At 40.3% G+C, this 25,622-nt stretch overlaps 1 protein-coding gene across 1 annotated transcript; it reads right to left on the reverse strand.

The window, feature by feature from the left end:
- Window positions 1–5,125: 5,125 nt before the first annotated feature.
- Window positions 5,126–25,622, reverse strand: LOC133607070 (short transient receptor potential channel 2-like). Its single transcript, XM_061961530.1, has 14 exons — window positions 25,472–25,622; window positions 25,288–25,304; window positions 19,319–20,011; window positions 19,056–19,256; window positions 18,824–18,988; window positions 15,249–15,423; window positions 14,974–15,174; window positions 14,733–14,895; window positions 14,568–14,660; window positions 12,380–12,572; window positions 12,186–12,313; window positions 10,635–10,707; window positions 10,451–10,568; window positions 5,126–6,361 (listed from the first exon to the last, which is right to left on the reverse strand). Exons 1-14 carry the CDS (start codon window positions 25,620–25,622, stop codon window positions 5,661–5,663), a joined length of 3,072 nt encoding a protein of 1,023 aa, XP_061817514.1. The 3' UTR covers window positions 5,126–5,660.

The raw sequence follows: 25,622 nt of genomic DNA on the forward strand, positions 1-25,622 counted from the left end.
TCGTATATTATTGTCTCTCTGCAGAAGTTGCTTGGCTGTTTTTCCATCTGTGTTGCAGCAGCAGCAAATAAACGTCAGGAATTCTATCAAGTGCTACGGTTGCCATAGAAACTACACCCAATGCTATTTTAGTGACAAGACACCACAGCAGCCAAACAGGGTGTTGTGTGCACTTTTTCCAGTGGAATAGTTGGGAAGCATTGTGCCAAAGGGACATGTGAGGTGACAAATTAATGAAGCGCTGTGTTCATAGAGGACACCTCATGGGAGCAGAAGGTGTGAAGCAAGCTGAGACCTGCACTGTTGGACTGTGGCAGCATCTGCTGCATTTACTGTTGACAAAGTGAGACATTTTTATTAGTTATTAAATTAGAAACGACACACTGTTTTTTTTTATTATAAAGGGCTGTTCTACAAACCCAAAGCAAAAAACTCATGGAAACTGATTTTTTTTTTTTACAGGCTATAAGACACGCTGGAAAAAGTTAGACTGGCAGTGTTTGTTTTCTCTGACAACTGATCGACACAAGAACCTCACGGACAAAAATATAAAGCCGTCCCTCATTTTCATAATGACTTTTGGAAAAAATCAGTGTGACGTTTGGCTGGGCTAAAAGGTCAGTGTGTGTTTTGGTCGTTGATATTTTCATTTCATAAATTGAAATTGGGGGGAAAAAAACAATTGGTTTATCTGGAATTTTGTTTTAAAATATTGAAAACCTTATTCTTTCAGTGCAATAACCAGATCTAAAAACGTTTTTTCATCCATCCATCCATTTTCTACCGCTTATTCCCTTCGGGGTCGCGGGGGGCGCTGGATCTCAGCTACAATCGGGCGGAAGGCGGGGTACACCCTGGACAAGTCGCCACCTCATCGCAGGGCCAACACAGATAGACAGACAACATTCATTTAGCAGAAATTAAACAATTATCCATCCATTTCCTACCACTTTGTACTAAAATTACTAAACCATATTACTCATTGCTTCTTACATGATCTTTACCTACTCAGTGGCCTAGTGGTTAGAGTGTCCGCCCTGAGATCGGTAGGTTGTGGGTTCAAACCCCGGCCGAGTCATACCAAAGACTATAAAAATGGGACCCATTACCTCCCTGCTTGGCACTCAGTATCAAGGGTTGGAATTGGGGGTTGAATCACCAAAAATGATTCCCGGGCGCGGCCACCGCTGCTGCCCACTGCTCCCCTCACCTCCCAGGGGGTGATCAAGGGTGATGGGTTAAATGCAGAGAATAATTTCGCCACACCTAGTGTGTGTGTGACAATCATTGGTACTTTAACTCTAACTTTAACTTTTAGAAGGCTTTCAGATGCCATATTTGACAATATAATATAAATATGTATTTACTCAGGTCAGTGTATGTTTTGGTCATTGATTTTTTTTTTCATGAATGGGAATTGGAAAACTAAAAACAAATAGTTTATTAGAATTTGACACTCATTATTTTAAACACAAATACAATTAACAGTGTTAACCACGTAAAACAGTTTGGTTTTTATTTTATATTTCATGTAACAAAAATGAAAATCCTCAGTCAACAGAAACATGTTTGTTTTTTATTCCAGACGATGTAAGTGGAAGTTGCTTTGTAAAGGCAAACTAAAATTCTAATAAACCACTTGTTTTTTGTTTTTCCAATTTCCATTAATGAAAAGAAAATGCAATGACCAAAACATACACTGAGCGTATATAAAAACATATTCATATCATATAGTGTCAAACCTGAAAACCTTCAACAGGATAATTTAAGGAGCAATTAGTAATTTGGTTTGTGACTGTAATTCCTTTGTCAGGGTTTGGTAATTTGGCTCATAATGTATTTGATGGTCTTATAAAGTCTAAAAGTGTTTTAACTTCTGATTTAAATGTTTTATATGTCCTACCATGAATTGATTTACGTGGACCCCGACTTAAACAAGTTGAAAAACTTATTGGGCTGTTACCATTTAGTGGTCAATTGTACGGAATATGTACTGTACTGTGCAATCTACTAATAAAGTTTCAATCAATCAATCAATATTCCGTTAATTTCATCACATTTCTTTCTTAATCTTATTTATTGTTCACTATAAGCTGTAATTGCTGCCTAGGATGCATCAACAAAGTAGTATCTTATTAATAGTTCACAATAGGCCACATTTTCACCGAAGGAACTTCCCCACTCACTTTATTTACCTGGGTAAATAAAGTGAGTGGGGAAGTTCCTGCCGTGTTTCCACCAAAAACTACCCGGGTACATCTAGCTTTTCAGAAACCTATTGGAGTTCCTCCGAGCTAGACGGTTCTTATAACTGCAAACCCACTGCACACTTCTCCAGAGGACCTGCATTAGGTCAGTCTTCCCACGGTGAAGGTACTTCAGGACTGGGGCAAGGGTGAGCCCCTGATGGTTGCCCGGGAACCAGACCACTGACATAGGGTTTTAATCTATCATAATGGACAACCTGTGCACGTCCATCATCAGCCAGAGGGTCAATAATGCGATCTATGAGGCCTACCACACTGTCAGAAGGCTATCTTAAAAGGGCCCCTCGAATGGGGAGCCAATTTCAATATCTTCCCTCGAATTGTGCAACCATACCAGGTCACCGACAGCCTATGGCTGATGACGAGAATTTGAGTCACAATACAGTTTTTGTCTCTCGTGAGCAACAGCTGCAGTCGGTCTCATGTTCACAAAAGTTGCCTTTAAACGGTGAACCATTGAAGCAACAAAGTCGGCATGAGGGAAGGACAAATCAGAATGATCGTTTCCTTTCGGCACCAAGACATCAACAGGGACTCGTGCTTCCTGACCACGAGTGAGAAAGTAGGGAGTGTAACCGGTGACGTGTTGTACGTAAATGCCACATGTTTCAAATAATCATCCCATTCACCCCCACGAGCCAGCAACGTCTTGGCGAGCTGATCAATGAGAGTACGATTAAAGCGCTCCACCACGCCGTCCGATTTGGGTTTACATGGTGTAGTGCGATTCTTCTTAATGTTAAGCAGCACACAATCTTTGTACAATCTCAGCCTCAAACTGCTTACCCTAATCGCTATGTCTCTGGATTGCCATGTAGCAACACATAATGTTTAAACAGACACTGAGCCACCGATTGGGCAGTTTTGTTGGATAAAGCATACAGATCAACACATTTAGAAAACTAGTCCTCAATGACAAGTACATATCTATTCCCGCTAGAGGTGGGGGAAATAACCGATTTTTAGATGCATTGCAATTTGGACATGGACAATTATAATAACGATTAGTAAACGTCGATAATCGCTAATCGATTTAATTAATGCATACAGTTCTAAAATGTTTCTGACTGCAGCGAGCCACCTCACCGAGAGATCCGACCAGCTCCTTTAATTTTAGGGCACTCATGTTCCAGTTTTGCACACATTTGCATTAATTTAATAAATGTGAGAATTAATTGAACTATTTCTTATTACAAATGCACTGTTTTTTAAAGTTGCAAGATATAAACGCTTATTGAGTGTAACGAAAATAAATGTAAAACTGCATCAATATTTAAATTAAACATGCACCAATAACTGATTTTTAATTGAATCGTAGCTTCTGAATCGTAATCGAATCGTGAGGTGCCCAAAGATTTCCACCTCCACACCGCACCGATCCGTCAGTCAATCTCACGATCCACACTTCCCTTACTAGTGAATAAGACTCTGAGATACTTGAACTTCTCTGCTTAGGGCGGGATCTGCTCCCCAACCCGGAGATGGCGCTCCACCCTTTTCCGGGCGAGAACCATGGACTCGGACTTGGAGGTGCTGATTTTCATTCCAGTCGCTTTACACTCTGTTGCAAACCAATCCAGTGAGAGTTGAAGATTCTGTTCAGATGAAGCCAGCAGGACCACATTATCTGCAAAAAGCAGAGACCTAATCCTGCAGCCACCAAACTGGAGCCCTGACTGCATCTAGAAATTCTGTCCATAAAAGTTATGAACAGAATTGGTCACAAAAGACAGCCCTGGCGGAGTCCAACCCTCACTGGAAACAAGTCTGATTTACTACCGGCAAAGCTCTGACACCGATCATACAGGGAACGAAATGCCACAATAAGGGGGTCCGATACCCCATACTCCCCCCGAGGGACATGGTCGAATGCCTTCTCCAAGTCACAAAGAACATTAGACTGGTTGGGCAAACTTCAATGCAGCGGCGTTGACAGTGCACTGCTTCCCCCTCCAGAGGCGGCAGATGGTGATCCAGAATCGCTTTAAAGCCGTCCGGAAGTTGTTCTCCATGGTTTTTCCGAACTCCTGCCATGTCTGAGTTTTTGCTTCCGCGACTGCGGAAGCCGCACACCGCTTGGCCTGTCGGACTCTGTCCGCTGCCTCCGGAGTCCCACGAGACTCTTTCTGCAGCTTGATGGCATCCCTCACCGCTGCTGTCCACCAGCGTGTTCTGGGATTAGCGCCATGACTGTCGCCAACCACCCTGCGGCCACAACTCCGATTGACAACAAAGGCACAGAACATGGTCCACTCGGACTCAATGTCCAGTACATCCCTTGTGACATGTTCAAAGTTCATCCGGAGATGAGCAAATATTTACTTCTTCCCAGGAGGGGCGTAACAGAAAATATTTGAGAAGCACTGCCCCACCCAGAGGTGGAGGCCAGCTACCCTCTCGTCTACTTGGTTAAACTCCAACGTATATTAAATTTGATGTTCATAGGCATTAAAAAATTGTAATACAATTGTAAATCGAAGGATAACTTAATAATGAACTGGATACCTTTGCAGTCATCGATAAATTGCTATGTCTTTGTCTCTGGCTTTCCAACTGGCTATAAGAGGTCTCACTCTGTGCATCGCTCTCAGCACCTGAGCACGTTTGACAGTGGATTTACATGAACAGAGTAAGCCTCTTGTCAGTCATCCACAGTCTTTGTTTCAGTATGCGCATGCGGGACCTACTTGCAATTCTCTTCAACACATCTCCCTATGTCTAGTAGTGGTGATGACACTCACTTGAATGTAATCATTTTGAAACAACGGTCACTTTTAATGAACATTCCTTCGAAACCGTAGGAAGACACGCTCGCGAAGATGGGCTTTGTGAATGCTGGAAAGCTGACCAATCACAGCTCTTTTCTTTTCTAACTTTATTTCAACAACAATAATATACATAAAAATCAAACAATCAAAACATATAAGTAAACATGTCTGTATACATTTTTTCAAAATATGTACATAGAAATATTTTTCTATCATTTAAAAAAAACGAACTAAGAAATGAAACAAAACTACTATAAGGGAAGAATAAACAAAATAAATATAAAACATGCAAAGGATAAAAAAACAAAATGGAAAAAAAATAAAAGCATCATATTTTTTTGATTTTGTCTTTGATGGAAATTGCCTGTATAAGTTTTAGGATGTTGGAAGTTTTCATGACCTTGTTTTACTTTGTCATCAGTAGTAAATACTGACGCAAAGGTAGATATTTTTTAGGATGTGCACTCAAAGGTCTGCGGGAAGGTACGTAGGGGAGGAGCAGAACGCGTTGCGTACACAAGCTACGTGACGCGAGAGGAAGAGGATGAGGACCGACTATCCAAGTGTCCCGATACTTCTGTCCATATAGTGGTGATTATGTATGAACCTACAAAAGGATGGCCTTCTACTGTCTTCCTCCAGAAGTACCATCCATGGATCCATCCCCTTCCTGAGAATCAAAGCCGGTGTCTCGTGAGCTGCTGCTGCCGGAGGGTGAAGGACTCGTTTTGTGGCACACTGTGTTTTCAACCCCATCACATTTCTCGCTGGTATTTTGCTCATACCTTTTCATCCACGGAGTCTCCATTTTGTTCTCTGGTAGCGACTCGTGGTTGCACGTGCTCACCTCGTCCTCATGGCTGACTTTGGAGTTCTCGGAGATGGCTTCTTTTTTGTCTTCTTCAGTCGTCTCCTCTTTAGCTTCATTGTCAGGGTTGTCATTTTTATTTGCTTCCTTGAGCAGCTGACCTTTGCCCTCCTCCATCTTCGCCACATCGCAGTCTGACGCCCGCCCTCCACAGTCAACCTTATTATGATCGTCATCTTTGTTATTATCGTGTCCTCCCTCTTTTAAGTTGTCCTCCTGGTCCTGCCGTTGGTGCACGGTTACATTCTGTGACTTACTTTTATCCTCTAGAAGGCTGTTAAAGCCTCGGAAATTGTTCTTGGCGCCAATGATGTATTTTCCCAGAAAAGATGAGCCGTCTTTGGACAGAACCTCACCTGCAGGGGGTCCTTCATCCACCATGTGCTGAAGGACCACTTTCAGGTCATTGTGCATCCTCATGATGGCTTTGCTCAGCTCAGTGATGCGATTACCAATATCTGATTACACAAAACAACAACAGAAATTTACTAATAATGCCATAGATTCTCTTTAGCAAGTTGTTAATTAAAAAAAACAAAGAAAAAAAAAATATATATATATATACTTTTTCTTGAATGGAACTATTGAAAATCATACATTGCATTGACTTTGTTGTTTTTTCTTAGAAATATATAATCCCTAAACATCCTTGTCAACAAAAATAGTGGCAATACAATTCTGCCTTTCCAAAAATACTATTTCTCAGTTTTTGAGTGACAAAAGAAAACACTAGAATGTAGCCATAATGAGTAAAATGTATTTTTCTAAATTACTTTTGTTTATAAAGACAGACCTTTTCACAAAATTCATAGAAAAGGAATATAAGAGAAATAATAATGAAAACAAAACAAAGCAAAATAATAACGAAAAGAAAAAAAGTAGTAGAGGGAGAACAAAAGTTATAAAAAAGAGAAATATGGAAGAAAAGTAAAAACAGAATAAAAAAAGAACAAAATAAAAAGAAGGGAAAGACAGAAGAAAAAAGAAGCTTCTTAGAAGGAAATAAAACACTAAAACAGAATGTATATTAAACACCTTGAAATTGCATCCAAAATGCCCCAAAAATAATATAGAAAATTCACTGATGCTCGCAAATGACAATAATAATAATAATTTGTTTCATGGCACTGCAAGAAACCATTAAGCAACTAAATGTTAAAGTTAGATGTTGTTAAATTATATTTAAAAGATAAATTTAAAAAAGATTTTAAAAAAACACATTGTGATTTTTTTTCAGGTTTCAGGATATTGAAACAAACTTAAGCAGCAAAATATTCAAATTGGATTATCGTATATAATACATTAATTAAAAAATATATACAATATCAAATTCACAATTAAAAAAATGTTTTTCAGAAACTATTTTACTTTACTTGCCTGAGTATTAAAGTTAGAATTTAAGCACCAAAATATTTATCAAAATTATACCTCAAGATTTAAAAAATAATAGAAAATAAAAGCATTCATACAAACTAAATCTAATTCTCCATTAAATAATGATATATGTTTTTGCTTTTCAGGGTCTTGCATGCAAGTTTATATAAAAATTAAAAGTTAGTGCATTCGCAAAGTATTCACAGCGCTTCACTTTTTCCACATTCTCTCATGTTACAGCCTTGCTCCCTGAGGGAACAAATTAATTGTTGTCCTCAAACTTCTGCGACAATACCCCATAATAACCGTGAAAAATTATTTTTTTATAAAAAAATAAATAAATTAAAAAAAAGCACATTTATTCAAACTAAAAATGCATGTACATAAGTATTCACAGCCTTTACTCAATACTTTGTTGATGCAGCTTAGGCAGCAATTACAGCCTCAAGTATTTTTGAATATGCCACAAACTTGGCACACCTACTGTATCTTTGAGAAGTTTCGCCCATTCCTCTTTGCAGCACCTCTCAAACTCCATCAGGTCGACTGGGAAGTGTTGGTTTTCATCCAGGATGTCCCTGTACATTGCTGCATTCATCTTAGTCTAGTCAGGGAGGTGACCAAGCACCTGATGATCATTCTTTTAGAGCTTCAGCATTCCTCTGTGGAGAGAGGAGAACCTTCCAGAAGGACCACCATCTCTGCAGCAATCCACCAATCAGGCCTGTATGCAAGAGTGACCAGACGGAACCCATTTCTTAGTAGAAAGTTTGCCAAAATGCACCTGAAAGACTTTTAGACCATGAGAAAAAAATTATCTGGTCTGATGAGACAAAGATGTATCTTCTTTTTGGCGTGAATGCCAGGCGTCATGTTTGGAGAAAACCATCACCAGGCCAATACCATCCCTACAGTGAAGAATGGTGGTGGCAGCATCATGCTGTGGGGATGGTTTCCAGCAGCAGAAACTGGGAGACTTGTCAGGATAGAGGGAATGATGAATGCAGCAATGTACAGAGACATTCTGGTCTGGATCAAAACCAACACTTTTCATCCAATCTAATGGAGCTTGAGAGGTGCTGCAAAGAGGAATGAGCAAAGAGTAATGTGCGAAACTGCCCAAAGATAGGTGTGCCAGGCTTGTGACATCGTATTCACAAAGTCCTGAGGCTGTAATTCCGGTGTACAGTCAGCTGGGCAAGTACGGCCCACCGGCGTCTTTATTTTGCCTGCAGGACCGCATGAGTTCAATAAGCAATTCGGTCGGGCGTGTTGTTTTCAAAACAACCTTCCCTAGTAATGGTGCAGAATTTTTTTTTAACCAGGACAAAAATTTGACAAACAAAGTCACACATAACACAACCTGCTTACTGAACTTTGTGGATATTATAAGACACGTTGAACTTTCACATACTCTTAATAACCGATTATAATATATAATAACTATATATCCATTATATTATTATATGTACACACATATATACACATATATATATACATATACATATATATATATATATATATATATATATATATATATATATATATATGCACATATACATATATACACATATACATATATATATTATATACATATATGTATACATATATATATAAATAAATAAATATATATATATATATATATATACACACACACATATATATTATATATACATATATATATATACATATATACATATATACATATATATATATATATATATATATATATATATATATATATATATATATATATATATATATATATATATATATATATATATATATATATATATATATTTGGTTACATGTCCCTTGGCAAGTTTCACTGCAATAAGGCGCTTTTGGTAGCCATCCACAAGCTTCTGGCAAGCTTCTGGTTGAATTTTTGACCACTCCTCTTGACAAAAGTGGTGCAGTTCAGCTAAATGTGTGTGACATGGACTTGTTTCTTCAGCATTGTCCACACGTTTAAGTCAGGACTTTGGGAAGGCCATTCTAAAACTTTAATTCTAGCCTGATTTAGCCATTCCTTTACCACTTTTGACGTGTGTTTGGGGTCATTGTCCTGTTGGAACACCCAACTGCGCCCAAGACCCAACCTCCGGGCTGATGATTTTAGGTTGTCCTGAAGAATTTGAAGGTAATCCTTCTTTTTCATTGTCCCATTTACTCTCTGTAAAGCACCAGTTCCATTGGCAGCAAAACAGGCCCAGAGCATAATACTACCACCACCATGCTTGATGGTGGGCATGGTGTTCCTGGGATTAAAGGCCTCACCTTTTCTCCTCCAAACATATTGCTGGGTATTGCGGCCAAACAGCTTAATTTTTGTTTCATCTGACATCACATGGACAAAGATAGGACCTTCTGTAGGAAAGTTCTGTGGTCAGATGGAACAACAATTTAGCTGTTTGGCCACGATACCCCACAATTGCAATAAATAAACAATTTTTAAGCCCAATGTGGCCCCCCAGTCAAAAAGTTTGGACACCCCTGCTGTAATTGCTGCCAAAGGTGCACCAACATAGTATTGAGCAAAGGCTATGAATGTGTATATACATGAGATTGTTTTTAAAAAATACATTTAGAAACTTAAGAATAAAAACTTTATCATTATGGGGTATTATGAGTCGACTTTTGAGGACAAAAATAATTTATTCTGCTGTGGATTAAGGTTGTAACATAACAACATTTGGAAAAAGTGAAGCGCTGTGAATATTTTCCGGATACACAATATAAAATTATATCCATAGTTTTTCTCAAACTCTGCTAATTTGCAAAGTTAATAAACTTGAAATAGTTTGCAATAAACCAAGAAAAACACAATGTCCTTTATCCCTCAACATATCTAATATTAAAAATATTGGTAAGTGTTTTTTTGTTTGTTTGTTTGTTTTTTTGGAAAAATTGGCCATCGATTGAAGGTTTGTACAATTTAGAAATTAATCTAACTGGCTTGAATCATTTCGATTTTAAATATTTTCTTTCTAGATTTTCAGGGTCTTGAAAGACATTTTATACTAAAGTCAAACATCATAAAAATCTTCTAAAAGTAAAATGTAATAAAATCATCATATTACAGCTATAAATAATTGTAACATTACTATGATCTTCATTAATAGTGAAAAAAGCAGTAAAGATGAATGTTTGTGAGAGTGATGATAAGTTACCTTTCCTCTTGGTCTCTTCAAACTCCCTGCGAGCTGATTCGATGTAACGCTGCACCAGTGCTCTGCTCACTTGCTGACGGTACGGTAGCTGGTTGTCCTCAGAGCCCTTCTTGTTGAACTTAAACACATAAATCATATTCAATACAACACAATACATCACTTAAAGAGACACATTAATTCTCACCAGTGACGCTATTGGTGGGTATTTCTTCTCAGCATTGCATGTAAAGCAGCAGCAGACACGCCTAAAGATCCCTCTGATGGTGACATTCAAAATCAGCAACAAAAAAAACAAAAGTACCTTATTTTTCGGACCATAGGACGCACTGCCGATGAGCGGGTCTATTCAGGTCTATTTTCATACAAAAGGTGCACCGGATTATAAGGCGCATTAAAGGAGTCATATTATTATTTTTTTCTTTCTAAACAGTACATAAGAGAAGAATATTGATTGCTACCGCTTTGATTAGGAAGACAAGCGCCATAGTCATGCACGTGCCAACCTGACTACCGTATTTTACGGACCATAAGGCGCACCGGATTATAAGGCGCATTACGATGAATGGTCTATTTTCGATCTTTTTTCATATATAAGGCGGATTATAGAGTGCATTGAAAGGAGTCATATTATTTATTTATTTTTTCTTCTAAATGTAAAACACTTCCTTGTGGTCTACATAACATGTAATGGTGGTTCTTTGGTCAAAATGTTGCATAGATTATGTTTTACAGATCATTTTCAAGCTGCTTTCTGACAGTCGCTTCAGGATGCGCCGTTTTGTGGGCGGTCTTATTTACGTGGCTCACCTTCGGCAGCGTCTTTTCTCCGTCATCTTTGTTGTAGCGGTGTAGCGTGCAAGGACGGAAGTGGAAGAAGTGTCAAAAGATGGAGCTAACTGTTTAAATGACATTCAGACTTTACTTAAATCAATAACGGAGCAGCATCTCCTCATCTGTGCAATAACAAGGCTGGAAACGTGTCCCGTGAAAAACCGTCCGACCGGAACTCTCTAATAACTAAAGTTCCTTGGTTGAATAATGCAAACTCACTATACCGGTATGTTTTAGCGCTTTCATGGCGAGTTGACTGACAGATAGATATAAGTAAGAACTTTACACTACTTTTGTATTAGAAATGGCAACAGCGGAGGATGAATGTCCCATGACAAGAAGATAGAGAAAAAGAAGAAGCTTATCGACTACAGTGTCGGCACGGACTACAAAGGCGGATGCTCGCAGATCGCAAATACAGATCAGCAGGTACCAGAAGGTAAGAAAAGTTGCTTTTGAATAATATTGTGAAACAAAACGCCAGATAATATGTCTTACCTTATACACATAATAATATTCGTATGTTGAAGCACAGTACAAACCATCAAGCGGTGCGGCTTCATAGCTTACCAAAGTCGTATTAAAACATTTTGATAGTTTTTTGACCGCCGTGTGTAATGTTCTATATTTTCAATGGAACATATAAAATATTGGTGTTGTTTACTTGAATCATATTACAGTCTACATGTATCTCTTATGTGTGACTGCCATCTACTGGTCACACTTATCATTTCACCATGCACCAAATAAAATAGCTTTGAGGTCGGTAAGCACAACCAAAATTATTCCGTACATTAGGTGCACCGGGTTATAAGGCGCACTGTCGAGTTTTGAGAAAATGAAAGGATTTTAAGTGCACCTTATCGTTCGAAAAATACGGTACTTTCTGTGTTTTGAATCTCACCTTAAGATGTAGAAGAAAACTTTAGGGGATGGGATGATGTTGAAGGGGACGGGCATGGTGAGGCCCTCTCTGAAGTAACTGAGATACAGTTTTGACCTGGCAAACTTCCATTCCACGTCAGCATCGTCCTGGAACGACACGCTGACAATGACTGAGGCTTCCTAAACAGAGACAGACGTTCGAATGATGTTTACCTCAATTTTCTGAAAGGAGTTAGTGATCATAGCAATAAGCATGTTGAGCAAGACGATGACTATGACGAGCGTGAAGATGCCGTACAGAATGCGTCCTACAAACTCGGCCAGGACGAACTGTGGCATGTCCACATAGTCCTGGTTGGCCACGCCGAACATTGTCCAGAACAGGAAGTGGAAGGTCTCATTAAACCTGCGCCAGGATGAGAAACATGGAATACTCAAGAGTCTGAAAGCAACATTCACATTTTGCTGCTTATTGATTTTAAAATCTTGATTTTTAAAGATTTTTCCCACAGGACTGCAATCTACTTGTGGCACAGCGGTTGCCTGGGGGTGGGACTCTAGCTGATATGTCAGCTAATTTGCATGGATGGCCATGACACGTGCATGCATTTTTTATGGATGCTGCAGGAAAAAGTGACCAGAAAATGAAATGCAAAGCAGTTATGTTCAGAAATACGAATGTGTGATGAAATCTTGTGTCATCAATACAGTAAAAACATGACAATAGTTCTTGTTTAAAGAAAAGTTGGCTCGGTGGCAGAACACAAGGTTTTTTTTTTTGTTTTTTTTAGGGCTGTCAACTTTTTAATGCATGTGATAAATAAAAACAATTTCACTTTAAAACAGAACTTTAGATAAAACTGAGGTAACTTGTTGGTATTGCAGATCAGTAAACATCTAGTTTAAAATACAATCTTGAAGCAAAACACGTCGACAACAAGCAGAGGAGAATGCTACGCTGGCTGAGTTCACCTGCGTCAGTGTTGTCAACAAAAGTACCACAGATGAATTAAACAAAATCCATCCATCCATCCATTTTCCTACCGCTTGTCCCTTTTACAAAATGCCTTTGCTAAATGGACAGCCACCGCATGTAGGCCACTTAACATCAGTGTTGACTAAGAGCTGCAAGAAGATGTCATTTATATCACCACAGCTGATCTGTTGTACAACACCTTGGAGAGGTACATTTCATCAAGAATAAACAAACTGTACTACACAAACAGGTGCATCAAATTGCAACTACTGGTTGAATGTACATTTATTTTGCTCACTAGAGAACATTGGACATCTGTAAATAATCCCAACGAGCTGGGGTCGTATTGTACCAAAACAAGAGATCAGCATTGTCATTTGAAAATTTAAATAAGCTTGTTTGTTTAAACAACCGCTTCGATTAAAGCGTAAATGTAGAGTTAAATTGTGCTCTGTTTAGTTGTTTATGTGTGTGTGTTTACTACATAATTTCTTAATGTACATCTGTACCTTGTTTGCTATATTATTGCAAAGACTTCAAAATGTAAACATAATTCTTACTATACTTACTGTCACCAAGTTTTGAGAAAATCAATGACTTGCAGTTCAGTACAACATTTAAAAAATGTTCCTGTATGACATTCTGACTACAAAATTGCATTTGTATCCAAATATTGGGGTATTTCCTTAAGCAAATTATATTTATGAAAGCAAACAATAACCTGTGATTAATCACAATTCTAAAGTGTGATTATAGTCAGAAGACTATCCGTCTGGCCGTGACGAAGGGATTGCAACCGCACGTTAGGTGCTTTGCGCACACTACAAACTGAGGGCTAAAGCGCGAGCAAACAGAGCTAGCTGGCTGTCAATCATGGACACAAAGACAGCAGCAGGACACCAATGCGATCAGCCCAGAGATAAAATAATACAGCTGAATTATTGATACGCCTGACAGTTGTGATATTAGATGCAAAAGGCCATATTTAAGTTTATATTGTAGCCAAACCTTTTGCCCAAAAATATAGTGTTTAAAGATCATTTGTTTTTTCAGAGTTTTTACACATTTATTTTGTCTAGTTTAGTTTTGTAATGAAGGCTGAAGCACCATAGCAGGAGACGGTAGGAGATATCAAACACGTTCTTTTTCCTTTAAACCTGTCAACTTATTTTTTACCTTGTCATATGAACTTTGGTCATTATCTGAAATATAAACACATGGCTATTGAACATATAGGAGTCAAAAATAAAGACTGAAAGGGGGCCACAAAAAAGCCTCGGGCTGGCCCTGGTCTGGCATAGCAATGACGGTGTGAAGTCCAAACAGTTTGACGTTGGAGACATCACAGTAACTGCCATGCTTGAATGTTTGTAATGAATTTGAAGTCCATCAAATTGGCGACGATTGTTTTTTGTGTTTTCTCACCTGCCAAGATGCGGAGAGATGACATAGGGGACGTAGACATTGTTGATACCGCAGAGGAAGGCTGTTCCGATAATCATCAGGATAAACATGAATCTAAAGACACCACAGGTGAGGGTTCGGTTGCACACATGGAGCTGGATGAGAGAAACAGGTGCGTGCGATCACCTCATCATGTCGTCAATCATCTTCCCTATGGAAATTTGCAGCGTTCCCAGGGACTCGTGAGCAGGGAGGATGTAGGCTAGCCTGGTGAAGCTCATCATGCTGGTGACTGCGAAGAGAACCTCGGCAATCAGCTGGGGGTCCTCCTGACGCCAGTCGTCACGCACTGCCACACCAGAAGCAAAGACCTTATTGGGGAGAGCCGCTTGATGATATGCAGCCGTGTACCTCCTCGGTTTCCTACCAGTCTGGGTGAAGTAGACACACTCCTCTGTGCAATCATCATCCAGACAGAGGAAGTGTCCTTTAAGCATGATGACCAAACGCAAAGCGAAGGAGGCCAAGTACATGCTGAGCACCATCACGTCCAAGCAGTTCCACCAGTCCAGGAAGTAACTCCTCAGGCCCTCGATCCACACTTCCTTGCACTCGAACCAAAAGAACCCTAGTGAGATAGCACCCGACATGAGTTGATTAGATCAACGGAGAGCGACGGCCCACCAGAGAGCATGCACCCACCGACCACCCACACCATGTGGACGGAGCTGTGGAGGATGTTCTGCTGCCTCGAAGCAAATTTATCCCGATACATCTCCATGGTGATGGATTCACCGAGCAGCGTGATGAGGAACCACAGATAGGAGGCAGAGTGAAGGAGAAACTTGATCACAGGGATCTTGAGGATCTTTCCTACCTAGCACACATATGTAATGCAACTTGTATCAATGTATCTGTAAGGTCCTGAAAGGCACCTACAAATAAAATGTATTATTTCTAAACAAGTACTGTAGCTTACAAGCATTGGTTCTGTGATAGAGCTCTTAACTCAAAACACTTCAGAAATTATTTCACCATTCTTGAAAGTGTTAAAGAGTCATTCGGCTTCAGTGTGGTGCAGGCTAGCAGTGATACGCATAAATTATTTTGCCAAGTTGTTTACGCGCTCTGTCATGTTTTTTTTTATGATTGCTTTCTTTAATTCAATGAATATCACCCGCTTCTTCTTCTCAGCACTGTCATTCACATTCACTTTCTTCCTTCCCACAAAGTTATGTCCATCTCTAGCTATAAGTACAAAACCCAAAACTAGTGAAGATGCCATGCTGTGTAAATGGTAAATAAAAACAGAATACAATGATTTGCAAATCCTTTTCAACCTATATTCAATTGAATAGACTGCAAAGGCAAGATACTTAACGTTCAAACTAGAAAACGTTATTTTTTGCAAATATTAGCTCATTTGGAATTTGATGCCTGCAAAATGTTTCAAAAAAGCTGGCACAAGTGGCAAAAAAGACTGAGAAAGTTGAGGAATGCTCATCAAACACTTATTTGGAACATCCCACAGGTGAACAGGCTAATTGGGAACAGGTGGGTGCCATGATTGGGTATAAAAGCAGCCTCCATGAAATGCTCAGTCATTCACAAACAAGGATGGGCAGGGGCGCCACTAGGGATTTTGGGCCCCATGAAAAGAATCTTTACAGGGCCCCCAACACAGTGTCATTATTTTTTCTGTATTATAATTTCATCATCATTAGGGGCCTCTCTGGGCCCCCCTCCATCATGGGCCCCTAGAATCCGTCTCCTTTACCCCCCCTTTTCGGCGCCCCTGAGGATGGGGCGAGGGTCACCACTTTGTGAACAAATGCATGAGCAAATCGTCAAACAGTTTAAGAACAACATTTCTCAACGAGCTATTGCAAGGAATTTAGGGATTTCACCATCTACGGTCCGTAATATCATCAAAATGTTCAGAGAATCTGGAGAAATCACAGCACGTGAGCGATGAGATTACGGACCTTCGATCCCTCGGGCGGTACTGCATCAAAAAGCGACACCAGTGTGTAAAGGATATCACCACATGGGCTCAGGAACGCTTCAGAAAACCACCGTCAGTAACTACAGTTGGTCGCTACATCTGGAAGTGCAAGTTAAAACTCAACTATGCAAAGCCAAAGCCATTTATCAACAACACCCAGAAACGCCGCCGGCTTTGCTGGGGCCGAGCTCATCTAAGATGGACTGATGCAAAGTGGAAAAGTGTTCTGTGGTCCGACAAGTCCATATTTCAAATTGTTTTTGGAAACTGTGGACGTTGTGTCCTCCGGAACAAAGAGCAAAAGAACCACCCGGATTGTTATAGGCGCAAAGTTCAAAAGCCAGCATCTGTGATGGTATGGGGGTGTATTAGTGCCCAAGACATGGGTAACTTACACATCTGTGAAGGCACCATTAATGCTGAAAGGTACATACAGGTTTTGGAGCAACACATGTTGCCATCCAAGCAACGTTGTAATGGACGCCATTGTGAAGTTTGCTGACGACGCCACTGTTGTAGGACTGATTAAGAACAACGATAAGGCAGCCTACAGGGAATGATGCTCTCAGAACAACCTGGACTTAAACACAACCAAAACCAAAGAAATAATTGTGGACTTCGGGAAACCCAAAAAGAATGTGCTCCCCATCCTCTCTATTAAAACAGGAGGTTGAGAGCATGGAGAGCTTCAGGTTCCTTGAATTCCACATATCAGCCGACTTCACCCCACCCCGTCCCCCTCTGACATTTACACCGTCCGACTCCACAAGAAGGCCAGAAAAATCAGCACTGGCCTCACACACCCCGGACATGCCCTGTTCTCCCTCCTTCCCTTTGGGAAAGAGATACTGCTCCCTCAAATCCAGAACCACAAGACTGACTAACAGCTTTTTTCATCAGGCTGTGAAATCCATCATCCCACCCAAAGACCGCATTTTATTTACTTGGTATATTTGTGTTGTTTTTATACTTCTGCTGTTGCATTTTCTTGTGTGCCTTGGCGTCATGTGGAGCTGCTGAACTGATTTTCACAGTAAATGTTGGTGACAATAAAGCATTCAATTCAAAACTTAAAGCACAACAATCAGCCGAGAGACGGCTCTTATCTCAAAACACTTGTAAAATAGAATTGAATAGGCTTTTGTTGTCCTTGCACATTAAGAACAATGAAATTGTTGTTAATACAAACAAGACATTTATGTTACAGTTGAAAATGTATGTATAAAAAAAATGCCTAAAAAAGTAGGTAATAAACTGGCTTATAAAAGTGTATATAAAGTGCAAAGAGTGGTGCAAGATGTTCTGACAACAGTACAGGGAAATAGGTAATAAACTGGCATATTACTAGCATGACAGGGGATGCAAAACAATAATTTTTTTTAAAGTGCAATACATTTTCATAACATGGTCACGACTGCCTAGTTTCTCTTGTTATATTCTTATTTTTATATATATATTTTTATTATATTTTTTATATTTGAATTTTTATTGTTGCTTTTTATTTTAATTCTTATTGTTATATTTTATATTTTATTTCCATTCATACCCCCATTAATTACTTTTTACTTTTTAAATTCGTTCTCAATTCTGTACACTGCTGCTGGAATTTTTATTTTCCTGAGGGAACTCTCCTGAAGGAATCAATAAAGTACTATTTATCAATCCATCCATCCATCCATTTTCTACCGCTTGTCCCTTTTTTTGGGGTGGCGGGGGGTGCCGGAGCCTATCTCAGCATATTAAAGTATGTATACAGTATGATAAGATGAGGTACAACTGTGTTGACCAAAAACTACCTACTCAGTGGCCTAGTGGTTAATGCGTCCGCCCTGAGATCGGTAGGTTGTGAGTTCAAACCCCGGCCGAGTCATACCAAAGACTATAAAAATGGGATCCATTAGCATCAAGGGTTGTAATTGGGGGTTAAATCGCCAAAAATTATTCCCGGACGTGGCACCGCTGCTGCCCACTGATCCCCTCACCTCCCAGGAGGTGAACAAGGGGATGGGTCAAATGCAGAGAACAAATGTCACCACACCTAGTGTGTGTGTGACACTCATTGGCACTTTAACTTTAACTTTAACTCTGAAAAGGACGGGTTGTCTTATATTCGGGATCTAAATATTTGTTCTCAAAAATATAATTGTACCTAGTGCCAAACCAAATCTCTCTAGAGCTTTTCTTCCTGGCACTCACGCACTTCCTCCCCGTTTTATCTACTGTATGTCAATTGTGGAGGTGTAAACCGAGAACTAAAAAGAAATAGCGTGACCTTTGACTTTGGTGCGATCCAGTAGGCGAGGCAGAGGAAAGGCATGGTGAAAAAGATCCCGACAGACACGAGGAGCTTCCAGGCCGTTCTGCTGCCTCTCCATCCCGCCAGGTTGCCGCACCAGATTGACGACAACACCTGCTGACAGATGGGGTGGGCCACAAACTGCACGAGAGCAAACACAGAGGTGAAAAACCTGCGAGGTGGAGTTTTCCTCACATCTTCAGCCCACCTGCTTCTGGTTGTAGTTGACAGCGAGTCGCAGTCGTGACAGGTTGGGTATTCCCTCCTCGAAGGCCTGCTCGTCCAAGGCGTCCTGGCTTTCATCGCCACAGCTGTTCAGAATAGTGGTCACCTCACTCTGGTTGCGACACATGCCGAGCAACTCCACTGCAAACTCTTGACAAAGCTCCTCCAGGCTCAGGTACTGCGGCTGCGGAGGAACAAAAGCACAATTGAAAAACCGAGGCGGACATCGACGAGGTGACCGCTGACCTTGAACTCCGGCTCCTTCTGAGAGAGCTTGCGCAGCTCCCTGCTGAGGCTGAAGGCGCTGAGCATAGCGTCGTCAGAGGTGATGGAGAGGTAGGCGCGGCTGGCGATGCCGCGGTAGGTGTTGATGCGGGATAAGGAGAACTTGAGCAGGTCATACTGACGCCCGTTGCGACACTCCAGACACGCGCAGGACATTTTGTGCGGCCACGGGATGATGTGGCCTTTTTGCGTGAGCATGGTGACGATGTCGTATAAATCTTTCTGACAAGCTAAAGTCAGCGGGGTCACACCGGGGGCAAACTGGGAGTTGTCAATGGAGTGGTCAAATATGGCCTGGGAGAAAGAACGCACGTCCATCTTGTTACCTTTCTCTTGGTCCAAGCGGTCCAGCAGGAGCTTGACCACCCGCGGCTGGTTGGTGTCCACGGCAACGAGCAGAGCCTCGTGAATCTGGCGGAAGTCAAACTTGACCCCTTGCAGGAGGGCATCCATGGCGCCCTCGCTGCCCAGGCGGATGGACAGGTTGAGGGCCTCCCTCCACAGGCGGTCTTCGGAGTCGTCCAGCTGACGGATGATGCCATCGCCGGTCTTCAGCAGGCCGCAAACCAACTCGATTTTCCCTTCCTGGATGGCACTGATGAGCTCCGGAGGGAACCGCATCTTCTTGTTCATGATCTCGCGCCATTGATCTGGCTGTCGGAGAGCACAGGAACATGCACTTTGTTCAAATGACTGCTTCGACTACAGCAAATGTGTAAATAAGAGTACTTACTGTTAGGTTTTGCATCCTTGATTAAAAAAGAAGACAACAATTTTGTAGGGATTATCCTGTGTCCAACAATCAAAATTCACCTTAGAAAAAAATAAAGACAAAAAAGGTGTTGCAGTAATGAGTAGAGAGCACAGTGGTGTTCTGTGACCCTGTGAAGCGGTCTGCAAAGGAACCAGCACTCAATTACTCCCATCAGCGCCCCAAGGGGCTCCTGCCAATTAAAATGTAACCGCCTCCAAGCGTTGCACGCTTGGCTGCTACCCCCCCAAACTGTTTCTACTTAAACTTTGAAAACAGTGTCTTGGTATCAATTAAAATGCTCGTTACTAATTTCCCAGGAGGAGCTTGCTCAAAGCGCTGAAAAACAAGGAAGACAGACTGGGAATTGAGGATGTGTTTTTCTTAAAGCACAGGATGGTTCCGAACAATGCTAATGCACTAGAACTGTCTTTTTGTGGTTTTCAACAAAATTATTTTTATTTTTTTTGCAGCAAAATAAATTGCAGAACAACCACCATTCAAATCACAGGTTAAGTGACTTTGATAATGACACAACATTGTGTCCCATCAGTCCACTTGTTTCAAACAATAGAGGGCGCTGAACATGCTGAAAGCACAGGGATGCATCCAGCATGCTTGTACAAATGTCTAGTTTCATTTTACAAAGAGGCTGTGCGTGTTTTATTGGTTTGTAGCCAAATCAGAATAACTATTGCTCATGGTGGTACAACACAATCTTCAGACCCCCGTTGGTTAAACAGGAAATGGACTGAAGAAAAATAACTTAGATGCGCTTGAGACAGACACTCGAGTGCAACGATGAGTTGAAATCGGACAGTACAAAAAATATATAAAGTCCATCCATCCATCCATTTTCTACCGCTTGTCCCTTTTGGGGTGGCGGGGGGTGCTGGAGCCTATTGTTGTTTATTGTTTATTGAATGGATCCCCATTAGCTGACGCCAAGGTGACTGTTAGTCTTCCTGGGGTCCATATAGGAGCATACAAAATAAAAATACAAAGAATACATGCATTACAAAACATTACACAAAGGAAAAATACAACATAAGATAAAAAAGCTAGTTAAACCCAGTATTAAAAATTCACGTCATGTGGGCAGCTGCAATAGGTGTATCTTCAAAGCTGTCTTGAATGACAATTTACTTTGTGAGAGATTAATGTGAGATGGCAACCGATACCAGAATGATATATGACTGTGTGTTTGAGGAGATTGGTCCTGGGAGCAGGGAGTGCCAAATAGCCATTGCTGGCATTCCTAGTATCATGAATATGTGTGTTAGTTGATTTTAAAAACTGTTTGTAAAAGTAATCTGGTGATTGATCTAACATGATAGTTCTAAAGAACATAAGGAGACTACAATGCATCTTTTGTTCAACAGACAACCAGGACAGGCGTGAATGCATAAATGAAATATTAGTGCGCAAAGAACATTTAAGTACCAGTCTAGCCGCTCTGTTCTGAACAAGTTGCAGTTTGTTCAGGTCAGACTTAGTTGTAACGGACCATATTATAGTACAGTAATGAAGATGACAGAAAACCAAGGACTGTATGACTTGACCCATTGTTGAGGATGTCAAGAAGGTGGAGCACTTCCTGACCATGGCTAAACCATCTTCCCATTTTCATTAAAATACCATCAATATGATGGGATCATGACAGTTGACTGTCTAATAGCACACCAAGCAGTTTTACTTTTTTAACCTGCTCAAAAGGTATATCTGACATTGAAATATGAAGCTGAGGTCATCAACAAACATATGCCTGGATCCAAAAAGAATGCTTTTTGTTTTGTCAATATTCACAACAAGTTTACTATCATTTACCCAGTGTGACACTCTCTCCAGGTCCTGATTTAAGTTATTTTTCTAGGTCATTTAAGGTAGAGGCAGTACTGTACAGAGTTGTGTCATCTGCATACATAACCATATTGGTGTTTGTTGTAACACAGGGAAGATCATTAGGAAAAAATTATAAAAAGTAAAGGACCTAAGCAGCTTCCTTGAGGCACGCCGCAGTAATTGTACTTGCGTTTAGATAGGCTACCTTTAAAACACACTCTCTGTGATCTTCCTGATAGATAGCTCAACATCCAAGAAAGTGACATACTATTAAAACCATATTTTCTCAGTTTGGAGATCATTATGTTGTGAACTACGACATTGAATGCCGCACTAAAGTCAATCAGGACAGTACCAACCATCTTCTTGACATCCATTTGTGACAGCCAGTCATCAGTCAGCTGAGCTAGAGCAGTAGATGTTGAGTGACCTTGCCTATAAGCATGCTGGGAACACGACATCAGTTTGTTGTAGGTAAAGTAATCTTGAATTTGTTTGAAAACAACTTTTTCCATCAATTTACTAGGAACAGGAAGTATGCTTATTGGTCTACTGTTTTTACCAGTAAAATCTTTATTTGTGTCCTTGGGTAGAGGGATGACCTTGGCCTCCTTCCAAACCCCAGGGCAGACTCCATATCTTAATGATTTGTTAAATATATGACAAATCGGAGTTGATACATGGCATGCCGCAATTCTTAACAATTTGCCATCTAGCATGTCCGTCCCAGCAGGTTTATCAGATGGCAGTGATGACAACAATTCCTCAATATCAGAACTACTAACTGGTACAAAATCGAACCTGCAGTTTTTACCCTTCATTATATGATTTTCAATTAATGTGCATGAGGAGGAGCCATCAGAAGGTGTCATATTTACTCTCAGATTTTCCACCTTGTTTGTGAAGTAATTATTAAAATATGTGGCAATTTCAATTGGCTTAGTCAGGTAAGCTCCATCAACTTCTATTAACGAATTTGTTTTACATGATGCTGATCTTCCCATTATTTGATTTAAAATGTTCCACAATTGTTTTCCATCATGTCTAAAGTCATGGATCTTTGTCTGATAATATACCTTTTTATTACCTCTATTTATTTTAGTTACACGATTTCTTATTTTACGATAGATCATCTCATCAGAAAGTAGGCCAGAAGTCCGCCAACTTTTTAGCCTGGTTGCTTCATAAGTGCTTTGAGCTCATTCCCTAACCAGGGGGCGCCATTTGCCCTGACAGTTGTTTTCCTGACAGGAGCATGCTTATCTGCAATCTGCAAAAATAACTTCATGAATGTGCTCAAAGCAGCTTCAGGATCCTCCTCAAGACACACAGTTTCCCAGTTAACATGTTTCACATCATCTATACATTTTACCTCATTAAAATATTTATAAGACATTTTATGTATAGTCACACTAAGAGCTTTGGAGAGCTTTGTCTTCCTCCTTATTGCAATTAAGTTGTGGTCCGTAAAGCCAAGAGCTATTGATACTGTTTTAGTGCATTTATCAGGAACATTGGTGAATAGGTGGTCAATGCATTTGGATGACTTTAGCCCATTTCTATTTATAGTTGATCTGGTTGGTAGTGTAATGGTCTGTGTAAGGTTACAGGCATTAGCTACAGCAATAAGTTTCTTTTTCAGCGGGCACATAGCACAGTGTTTTTCAACCACTGTGCCGCGGCACACTAGTGTGCCGTGAGATACAGTCTGGTGTGCCGGGGGAGATTATCTAATTTCATCTACCGTATATGGGTTAAAAAATATTTTTTGCAAACCAGAAATTATAGTCTGCAAATGATGTGTTGTTATTGAGTGTCGGTGCTGTCTAGAACTTGGCAGAGTAATTGTGTAATACTCTTCCATATCAGTAGGTGGCAGCCGGTAGCTAATTGCTTTGTAGATGTCGGAAACAGAGGGAGGCAGCGTGCAGGTAAAAAGGTGTCTAATGCTTAAATAAAAACAAAACAAAAGGTGAGTACTCCTAAGAAAATGCATTGAAGCTTAGGGAATGCTATGCAGAACAAAACTAAAACTGAACTGGCTACAAAGTAAACGAAAACAGAATGCTGGACGACAGCAAAGACTTACTGTGGAGCAAAGACGGCTTCCACAATGTACATCCAAACATGACATGACAATCAACAATGTCCCCACAAAGAAGGATGAAAACAACTGAAATGTTCTTGATTGCTAAAACAAATTACATGCGGGAAATATCGCTCAAAGGAAGACATGAAACTGCTACAGGAAAATACCAAAAAAAGAGAAAAAGCCACCAAAGTAGGAGCGCAAGACAAGAAGTAAAACACTACACACAGGAAAACAGCAAACAACTCCAAATAAGTCAGGGTGTGATGTGACAGGTGGTGACAGTACACGTACTTTGAGACAAGAGCTATAGTGATGCATGCTTGGTTATGGTTTAAAGTCATATCCAACAATTACAACGACTTTTTTACCGTGAACTGAGTTTCGTTTTTTAATGTTTTCTGCTGGTGGTGTGCCTCCGCATTTTTTCAACGCAAAAAATGTGCCTTGGCTCAAAAAAGGTTGAAAAACACTGACATAGCAGACCAATCAATGTTTGTGTCCCCAGTAAAATATATCTCTTTGTTCTCATCACTAGATTTATCCAACATCTTGCATATTAAATCCAGGTATTTTATATCGGCACTAGGTGGTCTATAGCAGCACCCAACCATGGTTTGGTCTGTGGCAGGTGAACCTGGATCCACAGGGCCTCAATATCATGTCTTAATTTTACAGGAATGTGACTCTGCACATACACAGCTACACCTCCACCATATCTTGTTCTATCCTTCCTAAACATTGTGTATCCATTTACAGCTAATTCAACATCCTCAAAAGAGGAGTCAAGATGGGTTTCAGATATTGCCATAATGTGTATATCATTAGACTTCATTAATGAAGTCTAATGATATACACATATCCCTGATTTATGTATGATAATTATCATACATAAATCAGGGATTTAATTTCTTAAGCTACAGATATTCAAGTGAGCTATCAGTAGGCCTTTGTCGGGTAGTTTAAGATTGTATGAAACCATGATGAAGAGAGAGAGCGATTGATGACTTATATTGCTTTTTACAATTGACCCTGAAACACAGTAGTGTAGAACTGCTTTGAGGCATAAAAAGCCATACAGGTAGACATATATAACAACGCCCAACTAGTACATAGGCATGACATCTGCAACTGCAGCAAAAAACTAAAGAATAAAAAAAACAACTAAAGAATAAAAAAGGGAAACAATGAGTGACAGTCATTATGTGTGTGTGAGAAAGTGTCCATGAGTAGACACAGGGGTCCTACCTCGCCGCAGATAGTTCCTCAGACATCGAATTTGTCCAGATCACTGATGTCGTTGATGACCATGACTTTCTCCTCTTCTGGGGTCGTACCATATTCAGCTTGATAAACACTTTACAGCTGGCAGTCCATGTAGACTGAATGTTGCTTTGCTTCCTCAGGATTAGTGCGCGCCTGGCGATCTCACCATTCCTTTTGGTGAGGTGTTCGTTAATGTACATTCCTTTTAATTTGCGACCCTGTTTTAGGATCGCGATCTTGTTCTTTCTGTTGGTGAAGGCGAATGATGATCGCTGGTGTCGCTCCTTTGGTTCTCGTAGGCAGGGTGTGACAGCCAT

Source organism: Nerophis lumbriciformis, linkage group LG09 (assembly GCF_033978685.3).
Source record: "Nerophis lumbriciformis linkage group LG09, RoL_Nlum_v2.1, whole genome shotgun sequence".
Classification (NCBI taxonomy): domain Eukaryota; kingdom Metazoa; phylum Chordata; class Actinopteri; order Syngnathiformes; family Syngnathidae; genus Nerophis; species Nerophis lumbriciformis.

Coding starts and splice junctions, on each gene's coding strand:
- LOC133607070 (XM_061961530.1), bottom strand. CDS start 25,622: ATGGCTGTCACACCCTGCCTACGAGAACCAAAGGAGCGACACCAGCGA. Junction 15,175..15,248: donor CCACATGGTGTGGGTGGTCG/GTGGGTGCATGC, acceptor CTATCTCACTAG/GGTTCTTTTGGTTCGAGTGC. Junction 10,569..10,634: donor ACCCACCAATAGCGTCACTG/GTGAGAATTAAT, acceptor TATGTGTTTAAG/TTCAACAAGAAGGGCTCTGA.